The sequence below is a fragment of the Sinohyriopsis cumingii genome, unplaced genomic scaffold, assembly GCF_028554795.1.
Source record: "Sinohyriopsis cumingii isolate HCF-2022 unplaced genomic scaffold, ASM2855479v2 utg002106l, whole genome shotgun sequence".
In the NCBI taxonomy this organism is placed as follows: domain Eukaryota; kingdom Metazoa; phylum Mollusca; class Bivalvia; order Unionida; family Unionidae; genus Sinohyriopsis; species Sinohyriopsis cumingii.
The window spans coordinates 1,548,390-1,564,120 of record NW_028316131.1 but is presented as its reverse complement, the minus strand read 5'-3'; the positions used below and the strand labels follow the sequence as shown (position 1 = coordinate 1,564,120).

The 15,731-nt window shown below is 35.8% G+C and overlaps 1 protein-coding gene across 1 annotated transcript in view; it reads right to left on the bottom strand.

Moving 5' to 3' along the window:
* Positions 1-2,801, bottom strand: part of LOC149771151 (uncharacterized) — a 28,982-nt gene extending 26,181 nt beyond the window's left edge. Inside the window, exon 1 of the mRNA XM_089948812.1 lies at positions 2,722-2,801. Coding sequence (XP_089804938.1) covers positions 2,722-2,779 — 58 coding nt within the window. The 5' untranslated portion in view covers positions 2,780-2,801. The remainder of the gene's footprint in view (positions 1-2,721) is intronic.
* Between the last annotated feature and the right edge of the window lie 12,930 nt (positions 2,802-15,731).

The window sequence follows — 15,731 nt, the reverse complement described above, 5'->3', positions numbered from 1 at the left end:
AAATAATTGGCGTGACTTTGCAAAGATAACTTTACTTAATTTCCCTTCCAATAATCAACCGTCATGTCCTTTATGTTATATTCGCAAAATTGTAGATGGGTTTTTTACTTTAATGTAACTTGTACCTTGAGTCCTACATTAACCCTTCATTTATTTGAGGGATCACAATGTAGTAGCTGAATAGATTATTCTACTTGTAAAAGATTACTCTAGTAATTGATAGAGCATATTAAACGTTTGTGTGTTCTGACATTAGCAATAGTTTTGTTCAGAAAGCGTGAAAGTACTTGTGTTACATCCAGAACATGATACAAAATATTAAAATAAATATGTCCAATCAAAAGTCTTTTTTATTTGCTATCATGCTATAACATAATATAGCAAAGTATATCCTTTAGGTCTTGTTGAAAAAGTGTTATTTTGACACCCCAAATGAGGTAGCAGGTATGAGCCTCGTGTTTATTTTTTCACATACAAATTAAGTCTCTACTTTGGTTTATTTTTCTTTGAGCTTTGAATTGGATTCGTCGGTCCTGATTGTACTCTTCCTTTTACTGTACAGAAGCGAAATTGCTTAGTTTGGTCTTGAAATTAATGGCCAACATGATTTGCATTTTTATACATAACTGCTACAGGAGCAAATAACAAAAAGTCATCATGACAAGCACACCAGTTTCTTGGCGTTATAACAGTATACTTTAATCGTTCATGAGGCCAGTTCTATTTACCTGGGCTGTCTTGTTACAAAAATCCATACTACCCTTTGTATTGTGAATTGATATTATAAAAGAGAGGTTTGTCTGTATCATCTAACGATTATAAGGAGTTTCTGATATTTGTCAATGTTTTACGTGAATGTACACTATAAACCAAAGATAATAATTGATGACACATAATAATGTTTTAAAGACCGGAAAATAACTAGAGATACATGTTATGTTGTACTCTGTTAGGTTTCTTTATCTTTAATCTGTTTGAAACCTCGTACAGTTTATTAAACATTAGTTGGAAATCCAAAGTCACATTAAAATTTCATGGTTGTGTCAGATTTAATTATTGTAATGTTGTATTTTTAACTCAAACGATATGACTTTTTTATTTGGATGAAAACTAATATTCAAAGATTTAAACTAGAAGGAATGTATATGTACATATTTGACCCTGTTTGTGAGTAATCTGAACATTTCGGTGTTCTTTCAGTAAACAAATTGATGTTGAAAACGATGACAACATACCTTTAACAGCAATTTCGTTTTTGAGTTAGGTCTCTGTATAACTCTTGAAAATAATTGTTTTTCTCATATTTGAAAACATTGTAAAGTCAAGTGCTTTGCTAACTCATGATGGAGAAATAATTTATATAAGTGCATATAATATTGAATGTTCGAACATTTCTACCTAAAACAAACTGCCTTTTCAGGGTGATAATATATGCTGAAATGTCTGTATCTCTATTTATGACAAGATCTGAATATCAAAACGTTCTCTTTCTAGGAGGGACATTTTAAATTACATCATGAATGCGTTTATTTATTATTACGTTAATTTTACAGAATCTCCAAAGACACATGCCCTTAGCTTATTTTACGCATTTTTAATGTTGTTGGCAGTCTTGCAACTCACACTATTGTCTAAATTTTCCAAACAGTTTTAACTGGAAAATAAATATCACCGCAAAAGAAAATGAAATGAAACAATTTTTACAAGCTTTGTTCCAAAAAATCGATGAAATTGATGGCACACAATGATCCAATGACCAGATGTTTTAACATGTGTCCAGTACCAAATCAAATTATCTAACAATTTCTATAATTTCATTAAATACTATAACTCACATTCGGGATGTCTCAGATAATATGATGCTCGATACACAATGAAAGATGGTTCTTTTATCCTGAGCTTTATTCTGACTCACGAGAAACGAATACAGTTAGGATCAAAGAAAACGAGCAGACACCACAAGTTTTGCTTATGCTACAATGTCAAGAAAGTTTTATATGCATTATTGTTTAATGCAAAAACTCATTCGCACAGGTACTTGTCCTTAGCTCTACTAGTTTAACGGGATACTTGTATGCCTCTGAATATAACTAAACACTGTGGAGCACTAATGAACCACCCATCCTTGCACTGGTGCAACGGAATACATCCGTCGTTATGACGGACTTAATGGAGTTCGCCATCTTAACTTTCCCTATTTATGCAGCAAACATTTAGCCGCAAATGATTTTGGTTCATTTGACAACAAAAAAAAAAATGTGATGGGAGTTTGGGATCCACCCTCACCCGGGTGTTAGGCGGCGGTGCTCCTAACCAGTTAGGCCATGAGACTAGCGGTCCAGGGTCCATAATGCATTTTCTTGGTTGTCCTTATGATCCTATTATGAGATGGAGACATAAGCACAAAGATGATAGTATGCATCTATGTATGTATGTATGTATGTATGTATGTATGTATGTATGTATGTATGTATGTATGTATGTATGTATGTATGTATGTATGTATGTATGTATGTATGTATGGATGCATGCATGCATGCATGCATGCATGTATGTATGTATGTATGTATGTATGTATGTATGTATGTATGTATGTATGTATGTATGCATGCATGCATGTATGTATGTATGCATGCATGCATGTATGTATGTATGTATGTTGAATGCATATATTTCCATTGAAATTATATTTATAAAACGTACAAGTTAAAATAATCTTACTGAAAGCGTTTCCTCTTTGAGTAAAAGCCGATAGAAGACAGAGTTTGGGACATTGCATTTTCCCACATGCAAAAAGCGAAATCTGCACTAGGTAAAGCAGTAAAGCAAGGGGTTGTGCCAGCCATGATTTAGTGTAGTACTCGCATATCAAGTTGTATCGACGCATGCTATAATGCATTTCTTCCTGTTGTTGTACCTTCTCGAGTGAATAACTGCAAAAGATGAAAGTATTGGTGTAAAATTACAGACGAATCGTAAACTTTGTTTCATTACCCATTGCTATTTTGTGAAGACGTTTGCAAAACGATGTCATTAAAGAGATCTTTAAGTTTGAAAAACTTTGTCATCATTACTTTACGTTACTAGATAAAGTTGAAGACGATTGTAATTTTACACAAAATAATAATGCAGTTAATGAGATAATTGGAAAACATGTTTCTGCACTATTGTATACACACACACACACACACACACACACACACACACACACATATATATATATATATATATATATATATATATATATATATATATATATATATATATATATATATAGCTGGACATATGCATGGATATATGCATAATTCAACAAAGTCAACCTGCTTCACCACCGGTTGCCGCTGCACTGCAAGCATAACATTCGAATACCAAAAGTGCAAGAAAAGCTGACATACTTAGGAGATAAGGTGAGTATTGAGATGAGAACAACCGTTTGAATCTGGTATTGCTACTTAAGCGATTGACTATGTTCATGCAAAAGCACAGAAATCACAAATACCTTAATTTAAATTGCAAACTCCTAACCATGTAAAGACACTGGACAACTATCAACAAAAATGATTCCTGTAATCGTAGCGGTGTTACAATTATTTGGTCACTCTAAGGTTAAAGCAGACGTTGTCCTTAACGTTCATTTGCTTGTGCTGCATGACAAGGACTGATTGAAGACGACTAAGTTGTTCATTCATATCGATGCCTGCACATTACTGAACTGCGAACATACCAACGCCATCAAAGATAATATCGTTAAGCCATTGAAAAGATTACATAAATACAATAATTCAGGACTCTCAAAAGATTGTTCATGTAATGGTAGATATCTCACAATATCATCTGTTTCGTGCACTCAGTTAAATACCAACACCAGCGTGGGTCCCGCCAAGGTCAGTAATAAATGTAAAGAATTTGGATAATCGAGTCCACTTTGATTTGCTTTTGCTGAGTAAAATGAAACAAACAGAATATGTACCGCGCTGTGCATGGGTAAGAAATCTTGCTCTGTTACTTATCCGATAAAAGGAAAACAGGAGTAAAATGGTTCCATGCAGACTTTTTGTGTTTGAGTCCCAACAACTACTCACAAGCGATGACTTTTACTGTAATGGTATTAGTGACAACCCGCCGCGGACGATAATGCCAGAACCAGGTAAAGCGTTCTCAACTTTACTGCAGTACAATGACAGTCTATTAAGTCATCTATGCGGACTTTGAATGAATGAACTCGGAATGCGCCTAGCTCTGCTTATAAAACGCAAATGTTTCCAATAACGCCCTAAAAATGCAGTCACTAAACAAATTCCATGCGGATTCTGTTATACAGTAGTTCGGAGTGACGGGCAAAACGAACCACCAATTCTTCATTGCGCCCAGGGTGCGCCAGACCCACTGGAAGTGTTTCTTAAATTTACGGCAATATGGATTTGATAACAGCTTAATTCACCAGCAAAAATATTTATGACCAGAGATAACATTCGTGAGTTCTTCACAGCCACTCATTGCTGAATACAACACATGTAGTCTGCCGTTGATTACGTACCCCAGCAAAGGAAATATCCCTATTATGATTTATAACCTGCATTGGTACAATGTTACAATGGTACAAGCAGAAAAGTAGGCACAACTACAGCTCATTGATTCTTTAAAGGTTCTGAAATTGACATTGAACAAATGGGTGATCAATCTAAAGACGGATAACATTGTACTTACTCGTCAATACTGTCCCCAGGGCACTAGCGGCGCCTCAAACATTGACTTGTTAGCGAGAAAAGGTGTGTAACTGTACGATTATATGGGCGAATGGGACAAATTTACTGAAATGCAGGCGCCAAAGATCGAAGCGTTCTATTCATTGCCGTCACATGAAGGTATTTTGGAAAATGATTTCGCGCACGCAAACAAGATTGCTCCGCATCAAAATCTGTATCTGCCCACTGATGTGTGGTTGTTCGCTTATGTGTTGGAAGAAATTTGTGACATTGTCATGCATATGTACAAGTTCGATTACCAGGCATGGCGTGAAATGCCTTGTTGTCCAAAACCAAACTCGACTTGGTAATGGTACATCTGTTTAGAGAGCGATCCCACATCGTGGCGTGATATCGATGGCCAGTCACAGACATGGAATCCAAACGACGACGGGTATGACCATGCTGTCCGTAGTAGTTATATGTAGATGCCAAAATTTTAAAAAAAAGTGGGAAATGAAATGGTTGGTAGCTTATTGTGGATTGTTCATGGACGTATTGACAATCAAAACACGTGCGCGATTATAACATCAACAGTGATCAGGGGTTCTTCTTTGTAGTTGATCTAGAATACAGGGAACATTTACTTTATGCACACAACTTATACGTTGACACCTCAGGCACCTTGCACGTGGTTGTCTCCGTACTAGTGCGCGATCTTTGATGAATTCGGACGCATATACACTCTACCTGCAATTGAGTATGCGTATAACCGAAGTCCATCAAGTGCGTGGATTTCATCATCACGCTTGTGTAGCACCTAATATCCAGATGAATACGGATCTGAGAACAAGGGCAAAACATGAGCTAAGGAAGGACTTTTTCAAGCCCATGAAAAATTGTGTGTTTGCAAAAACCATAGAGAATTAGAGTCGACCTTGTATGTGATAGCAAACAAGACAGATTTTGAAATCTCATAGCAGACCCGGTTTCTGATTCTCGTAAGATCTTTGATGGTAGACTTGTTGTCGTTCACATTAAACAATCAAATCTGCAGCTGACAAAACCAATCAATGTTGATTCGTCCGTGTTAGTCTTGTCAAAGCTGATTATGTTCTATATGATAAGATCATTTATCTGGATCATGCCTAGATGATGTACACCAAAACTGCATATTATCACAGATAAGTTCACGCAAACATGGCACAGGCATGTTTGATAAATGAATCTAACAATAGCAGACATCCGAAAGACCATCCGTTGTTTCGTGACACAAATAAAATGGTTGTTTGCATGTAAGACGATTGTTTGGGTAAACTAATCAAATAATCTGTACGACAGAGACCTAAAATGTTGTTGGTGTCTCCAAGAACTTTAAAAAGTAAAATGTATTCGACGAGTTATTCTGCAGAAATATTTCAAACACAACATGTACGTAGAATGTCTTCGAGACCGACATACGTTCGCACACAAGGCAAATATGATTCGGTGCCAAAAACATCGCATCGGTGTTTACCGATGCACTAAAGGGAGTCTGTCCCAGTTGATACCAAGCGATGGATGCTCCCGAACTACTTACGCATTTTCCAGTCTTGCTGCTGTGAATCAACTTATGATTGATACAGACTAACGCTAATAATGCTGGTGCGCTTTCGCACAGAGAACGAATACTAGCGCATCATAACCAATCCTGATGGAAGTTCTGTATTTGCAGGAACTACTTGCATTTTGGGTGGTAGGTTTTGGTCCACCCACTGACGACCCCAAATGACAATGCGCTGGTTGTCCTGGAGTATCAATCATTTCGTAAAAGGTAAACACATTGAAGGACCATATCGGGTCAGTAACACGGCGTTGTACAAATTCTAACTCTCTGGGTGCATACAAATACCCAACAGACTTGCCTCTGAGCGCCTGCAATGGAGCTGGATGTGAATTTATTTTGCTAGTTAGGGTAACAGTCTCTTTTCAAATCGCATTGACTGGTTTTAAACCAACCGTGCGTGTGTCTTCATTGTTCAATGCTCATATGACTTATTTAAGTTGTGCTACACATATAAACTTGTGTACCGGGCCAACAATAATTGTATCCAGGGATGTGTTTTTCATAATGGTATTTATTCCAGTTTGTCATCAATGAGGCCGCTGAGCAACGATTGTCAGATTCAGTGATTGCAAATCTTGTATTGGGGCGTGCATTACAAAAGATATTAGACAAAGTTAGGATTTGAACTGGACTCGACTGTGTTAGTGAATGGAAGTAAACAAGATTTTCAGCATTACGCATACCCAGGCAGAGATTCCAATCAATTCAAAATAGCATTGCACGTGCAGGAAACGTCTGGATTGTTCGTTGCATGTGAGGCAATTTCGGAAGTTGCGGAAAAACCTTGCACAGAATCATGCTGGTTGTACCGATCATTCTGCCAATACATCGATAATAACACTAGAACAGCTAGGATATTTATCAAAGTTAGATCTGATAATGTGTATTCTCAGTAGTATGCAATTAGGCAACCTAGTCTAAACGCTAACCCTGCTAACGATGCTGATGTACAAGACTAACGTCACTTTAAATAGTGGATTAGATCAATGCAAAGGACAACTTCGTGGAGCCTCCCTACGATTTTATTTTACAAATCCTCTCAGTCACATATTTAGGTCTAGTAGAGATGTTGGCAAGGTTATTTTTGGGATTAAACACACAGTCATATTAACCTGCAAGAACAAGAATTTTAGCGTGCTGCAGCTGCCACTGATGGTAAAGTTGTATTATAAACATTCGAGTTGCGGATGAGTGTGTTATTCATTTCAATAATTACAGAATGGCACTTATCGTGTATGCTTCAACGCTGTCTCTTCCTGCACAGATGCACACCCACCAACTACTATTCATGTGCAATTTAAATGGCAAATATGTACTAAACATGGTCATAGCGCACCAATCATGTGTTTGTAGGGTTTCAATGTACAAAATTGAGACACTGTACCGATGTATTACTTTTCACTGGAACACCTGGAGCTGTTTAAAGAGTCTGTTGTGGACATGTATTTTCATGCACGTGTTGGTACGGCTGGTACTGCTGGTTAACAATGATACATTCTGATACAACTCTGTTTTGGTGTTTGCTGATGGTTGAACGAGGGTGATCAATGCTCATGTGAGAAATTCATATTTGAACTTGATGCATACGTATTTAAATAATAATGTATTATCACAAAGTGAATGTCGGTCGTATTAAAATTCAGGTGGACAAAATGAAAATGAAAGAAAACAACTATTGTAAGGTCACATTGAAACTTTCACCGGCAAAAACTAATTGGATATGTTCCCGTGTAGTCGACCCATACACAACATTCACAGTTTAATGCTGCTAAAGACATTAACACCTCGGCATCATTATAATTATCAATACCAGAGGTGACACAAATGCAAACGACCAGTGGAATATTTCCATTCCTTGCAGTAATTCCAACTTTGTTGGCAGCAGCGGCTACAGCGGTTTCAAAAGCTTAGGCGTTAGTTTTGTCGGAACTACATCAGGAATTGCACTGAAAAAGGCGGTCTTAGGTAAGATCTTCGAATACCATCTGGCAGAGGACTTCAGTTACCCGGTATAGCAGGCACAAAGTCGCACCATTAAGGAATCTTGATTAAAAATCAAACATTTTCGTGGTGTCTTTATGCGAAATGAACTTACATCGACGGTGCCAAGCAAACTTGAAACCGCCATCGTCAACCTTAGTTTAATAGCAGGACCTGACACTCATTTGATCCCATACCTGGTGACACATCAACATCGTTTGTAGTTTAACTTGTATGGACTTGCACCACCAAGAAATGTCCATTATTTTAACCGGTCATAATTAACCTGGATAACAGCGTTTGTTCTAATCAACTATACCAGCAATACTCAGTTGGATGGGCCCATAAGATGCCATAGTGTTCTTGAAGCGTTACAAACACTTGAGGGTTCACCAACCCCACAAGAATTTACTGATTTCACATTAAAGTACGTTTAATATTATATAAATGACAATTAACACTTGTGAATGTTACACAGCTCGACGACGTTTTGCTGATGTGGATCTGAGCTGATTTGTCATCAAAGCCGATTTAAATAAGTTAGCTAATCGTCTTGTTGTTGGTGCTGACACAGGTTAGTTTCTTAGTTTTTACAATCAAACTGATATACAGCAAACGTCTAACGTTGACATTCAAGATATCATTTTTAAGTTGAACCGGGCTATCGAGAATGACCTGGAAATCACTGACAACGCTTAAACAGAGATAGCAGCGTGTCGGCCACAATTATTAAAGAATACATTGATACGGCCAATGGTAGATTAAACCAAGACGTAGGTGAACAGATCGCTAACATTACCGCACCACCACGCGTACTAAATTCGTGGAGATTAATTCAAGGAATATTATTCAAAGTAGAAGAGGAAATATGACCAGGTAACCTTAGTAAAAGGTCTATATATTTTAGATCATCTTATTGAAAAGGGTTTGAACCTAAAGAAACTTCAGATTTTAAAGGTGCGGAAATCTGGATCATACTTGATTGTCATAACTGGAACTAAAGATGTGTGGGACTCAAAGGAAAGAGAATATTGACAAAATATAAGCGGCATCTTGATCAAGATCATGTAACATTAATATCATGTATTAACATCCCGCCAGAAATGATTTAAATTTTTACACAGGTGCATTATTAGTATCGTTAGTCACCGGTAATGAATTTCAGTGCGACTCACTCTACGTTTAACTTGAAGGTTGTTTAACCCTCTTTGGTGTTTGTGTTTAAGATTTTATCATTATATATACAAGTAATGGAATCTGACCTCGGCGATATGGTTGTGTAGTTAATCGAAGGTGTGCTGGAAACAACTGACAGAGGATGATAACATCCATAACAATATTGCTCCACTTCTCGAAGAATATCTACTTGAAAGTGATGTTACCAAACCTCCTATGACCTGTCATATAGTTTTGTCGAGGATAATGTCGAAATTGCTCGTTGAAAGCAAGTTGGATGTACCATTGGTAACTCGAGGAATCACGACTTCTGCACATGATAACGCCCAAGCGCTTAGTTACAGCAACAGATGCAACAATACTCCGGGATTCTTTACAAAAGTGCTTCTCGCAAATATATCCACACAAGTTACATTCACTAGCGAATAATTTTAACCAGAATTGACTCATCCTAGAAAAGAAGGAACACAGCTGTTATTCAGCAACGACGCATTTGCTCGGGAAACATTCATTGGACAAAGACGATCGTTAGATGTAAACGTGCTAGGCATAATCAGTATGGAGCCTCAGATTTAACGATGTGAGGAAATAATCGAAGCGGAATAATAGTTGCGATATGAAATCACCAAGAGAACCGTGCTGAAAGTGAAATACAAACGCGCGTGTTTGGTCGTATATGCTATTGTTGGTCTTTGTGTGACCGGAGTCGCATCCACAACATTCATCTTAGGTGCACCAATCGGAATTATTGCTGGAGCTATATCGACAACAAACGGTGTCTCTGGAGGTGCTAACAAATTAATTTGGATACAATTAAATTCACAAGCGTGTTTATTCAGACCCTGCAGCTTCCCAAAGCGGTATCAACACGAATAACAAATTATTTTCAGTAACTATCGAGGATAAATTAATTAGCGTGGCCGCTTTGAAGCTGTCTTGGCGGAACTATAAAGCCACTGACAATTCTGAGCACAAATAATAAACCGCCTTGAACAACAGACTGTAAAAACTGAGTTAAACAATCCGCATTTTCTTGTATGCTGAAATGATTAAACTTTCATATATATCTTTCATTCTCGATCATTTCTTTTTCGAGTTGGGAGCCTGGGAGTATTGATAGGTAACACGAAAACCATATACAGCTGTAAGATCGTGGATGATTAAAAATGCCTAACAAGTACTGGTGATAAACCTTTTTTTAACTTTTAGGTCTGTTAGTTCTGATATACGTAACAGACTATATCCTCGATGGGTATTCATTTTCTTGGAGTTATTAATGATAAACATCAAAGGATTGCGTATGGCATATTAATCGCTTCAAATATTGTAGTGGATAGAAGCTGTGTCGTGTATCAGAGACCCAAAATATCTCAAAAGGCAAAAGGCTGCTTTGACATTGCTATTTTAGTGCATCCAATATGCAGTTATCGTCGTTAGATGTAACAATGATAGAAAATCCGATAAAAGTCTCTCCACTGATGGTCAAGTGAAAGAAACAAATATTCACCTGTAAATGAAATATTCTTCTTCTCATCACAGGTCATGTAAAACAATATTCATTGAAGCCAGAGGAAAAAATGCCTAAGTCTCATTTGAGACGACTGTCAATTAAACAATCCTTTAATTGACACAAACACATATTTCCAAAGCAGGAAAGCGTTTGAATCTGTTTTAGATAAACCCAATATTCTTACTCAAAATGATGTATAAGCACAACGGAATGTATTAAGAAGAAGAACATGATTTTTTTTATATTACAATATAATCGTTCATTTATACAAAGGTACCTAACCAAAGAAATCAGTATATTCCTTTAATCAGTCTGTTTATCTCTATATGCAAAATGGCATTCCACTCAGCCATGAGAAATAAGAATTCTTCGTTGTCTTGGATTATTGGCTCTCAGGTACCTACTTTTCTACTATACCTTCAATTGCATTTTCTCACCAATTTAGTACGTTTCACTTATAAAATGGTACATTTTTTACAGATATACAATAACCCTTGCGCTAAGTATGATTGCATATGGTATTTAATATACCCCAGAGGACACTGGTCATAGAATGAACATTTTCATTAGGGAAAGTTACTAACATTCCTCCTAAATGCATGTTTAAATTGGCAGAATGATATTTTCAATACTTGGTCTGTCACGTTTGTTGTGGACATTGCGAATGCCACGTTCATTCATTTGCATGTCTGAAAGTTTCATTTGTGACTCAGTAAACTCGTCCAATTTGTTCACTTTATCATTTGTACTTTCAAATAGATGAAAGAGCTGGTTTAGTTCATCCATAAACAAACCTAATAAACTAAAACCTAAAGTGTCTTATACATGAGTGTACATGGATTGTTTACAAAGTAGTTCCTAATACGCTATACTATTTCTACGCAAACGTGTCGTGGTTTTCACTATCGTAGAATATTGCGCGATTCTGACAATGTAAAGTGAACGGAGAAGAAATGGAATATAATTAGTAAAAAAATGTCTCCCACACAAGATAACCGTGAGAACGTTAATTGGTATCATTTTGGAAAAATATTTAAATTGTTTCCATTTATTAAGCACACTAGATTTTTAGCGCACTCAGAAGTAATAAGTACTTTTGGTAACTGGAGTGAGGTTTGTTAAAGGATACTCTATTAAACTGCACGTATAAGAAAGATCTGAATCATATGTTGTCGTTGACAAAAATTACAATAATACATGTTAAAATATTTATATTATGAAGTGAATCAGCATCACTTCTACACGCTGGAAAACATTTTTTATAATAATTTCTGCCAATAAATGCTTGATGGAATAAAGTTCCAACTTTTCAAATCTTTTGTTTATGAACCCAATACAACCATGTCTGCATTAAACTTTTATAAACTAATTATATCATAGGGTTGAAAGTGAGACTGTTATCTTAAATGAGATATGTACACTTTACACAGATATTAGTTGCACATATTAGTTTCTCAGTTTATGTATGACTATAAGTAGAAATTGCCATTTCTTCCAACGGTATGTATAAGTAACCAATATCATGTCTACGAACATTAACCTTCATATGCATGTCGAAGCAGAAAAGGTTCGTTTTACACATTTGCCATTAAGTAGAAGTTTGCTTCTGCTTGCTTTTTCAAAACAAGTGTTAAATCTCTAGGTTTGTGAAGAAGAAGACAAAGACAAAGAACAAAACGAGATAAAGAAAAAAGAAAGAAAGAAGTAAGAAAGAGGGAAGGAAATATAAAAAGATAGAAAGTGTCTGAAGGCATTACTTTCAGTAATATAATTATTTCTTAAAATAAATTTATAGCATAAATTATTTTATAAAAGAAGCTGTGGTAGTTCTCATATTGCCATTGTGTAACTGTGTATGTTTTGAATTTATGATTTATAATACCTGAATGTAGCAATCAGCAAACTGAGAAGCATGATGTTAGTCATTAACATGTATATCCCCATCATCACTGACGCAACGTATTGTCCAGCCTCTGTAGGACAACGAGGCACGGTCCCATCTCTATACACAGCTGCATCGTTTGAACAGTTGTCTGCACCTTGTTTAATAGAAGAAAGTTTTAGTTGTAAAACAAAAAGGGCTTCGGTGTTTCTCTGAGAAGTTGACGCTGAATCTGAGAGTTTCAAGAAGCCGACAAGTGGTATGCAACCAATATAAAAATCGTGTAATTGGTCTCGTTACATATAAATGATTTGAAAAATATGAAATGTGGAATATGTTTTACAAATGTTGTATGATGATGATTCAATGGATTTCAGCATAATGGAAATTCCTTCAGATGCGAATATCTCCAGTAATGTTTGTCCCTGATCATTTCATTTTTTGAACATAATATCTTTAGAGGGTTATATGGTTTTATTTCCAATTTGCAGGATGTGGTCAGCATCATTAAAAACTAATGTAATAGTATTAATGTCACTCGGAGTGTTTCCCACAGGAACAGGTAATTCTGCCACACCAAGAAAAACACGATTAATATATGCAATTACCTTTATTTATTGGATACAATATTCCAAACTTCCGCAAACATCTGTGACATATAGCTTATGCTTCAAAAATGAAAATTTAACTTTATTGGGTCATGGTATAATTGAAAGTTGTATATTATAAGGTAAATGACACTCAGTTACAAATGGTTACCATCCTCCTTCTTATATGCATTTTCTAATGATTAGAACAGTTACATTGATATAATTTTAGCTTATCATTTCTAGAGTTATTCGGCAATTACCATATCTTCATAAAATATTTATTCTGTTCGCAATTTGAATCGGAGACAGGGCAACTGTCTGTTTTTGTTTGGGGGGGGGGATTTTTTGTTGATTGGATTTAACTTTTTCTATATTTATTTTATATTTCTAAATGTCCTTGAACAACTAATCCTACATTCTAATTGTTAATCGTCCAATGACAAAGTTAAGTTATTTATATATGTCTTCTGTAGATAACCATAAGTCCAGTTCATCAGAACTTCAGTTTATATACAAGATCATTCCTTTTGAATCATGAATGATGTTTATCTCATTGGCAATTTTTTAAAAAATATTGTGGACCATTTAGTTATTTGCAGCTTGTTAAGAGCACGCTTCGATTTCAAATATGCACTTTTAATATATTTCTTTACATGGTCAGCAATAGCACCTACTGTAGTTAAATCCATATTGTGTACCTTATTCAAAGACCCTGTTGTAAGCATGTCATATCAAATCAGCCATTCTTGACATTTGGATAAATTATTGCTAATTCAAAGATGTCATTTTGTTTTGAGAATCGACAACACATTTTGTGTGAAATCAGATCCATTTATATCGATTTGAATATCTAGATTCCAGAATACTATGTCAAATTTAGTGAAAATGCGCTAAGCTGTTGTCAAGAAGGACTGAGTATCTCCAATCTTAGAAACAGACGAGAATTATATTTTGATTGTTCCTGCTACTGCTGAATTATTAGTTATTTTATTTTAAATGAAAGAGATTCAGTTAAGACCACTGAATAAACTGATTGAACAGGTGTAAAATAGAGCTGTCAATCGAGTATGGTCTAATCATTATGTTGTATATAACTTTGGTCAAATATTTGGTTGGATGTTTATTTGTTTTTATAAGCATGTTTCCATGAGACATACAATATACACTAAGGCATCCTACTGCACTGATCTGAGAGAGGAGAGAAACCCACAACTCTTGAATTATTAATCCGATGCTCGAACAATTAATATTTATGAAACATTTTCCATTTTGTCCTGTTTGTTTTATTTCATATACCCTATATACAAATATTGAGCATCATTAGCCATATGTTGTATGAGAAAAAATTGAAACATATTTAGCAACTGTTCAACCCTTTCTAGATTTTAATATCTGCCACTCATTATTTCCACATTTTGAGATCGTTACTTTTTATCATGCATGACTATCTAGATTTTGGAATGTTGCATCTTTCTTACAAATATTACCAAATGTTCTTTTTAAGTGTACATAACTTTAAATCAGTCATACGTAGCCGGGATTATGCTGATGTGGCATCAACAACATTATATCAACAAACATGGATAGATATTTGATGTGTTTAACAATATTCCGTTACTAAACAGGTAACCAAAATTTCACCGTCCTACCTGTCTACCTACCAACAATTATACATCTATACATGCATAGATGCATACATACATATCTCCATACATACATACATAGATACATACATACATACATACATACATACATACATACATACATACATACATACATACATACATACATACATACATACATGCATACATACATACATACATACATACATACATACATACATACATACATACATACATACATATATACATACATACATACATAAATATATACAGCACCGCTCCGGTGGCCCAGTGGTTAGAGCGTCCGCCTCGGATGCGGGAGGTCGTGGGTTCGATCCCAGGCCGAGTCATACCAAAGACTTACAAAAACGGTACTAACAGCTGCCTCGCTTGGCGCTCAGCATTAAGAGGTTAGTGTTAGGACTGGTCGGCCCGGTGTCAGGATAATGTGACTGGGTGGGACATCATGCTACATGTCTGCGGCATGATGCCCCAGTGCTAGACATCACTATAAACTGCCACATTTTAGACATCGTAGCGATATGACTGAAAAATTGTTAAAGCTACGTTAAAAATTCAAATCACATCACACATCACACATAAATATATACATACATACATACATATATACATACATTGACATATAGATACTTGTTATAAAGGTAAAGCTATCATTCATC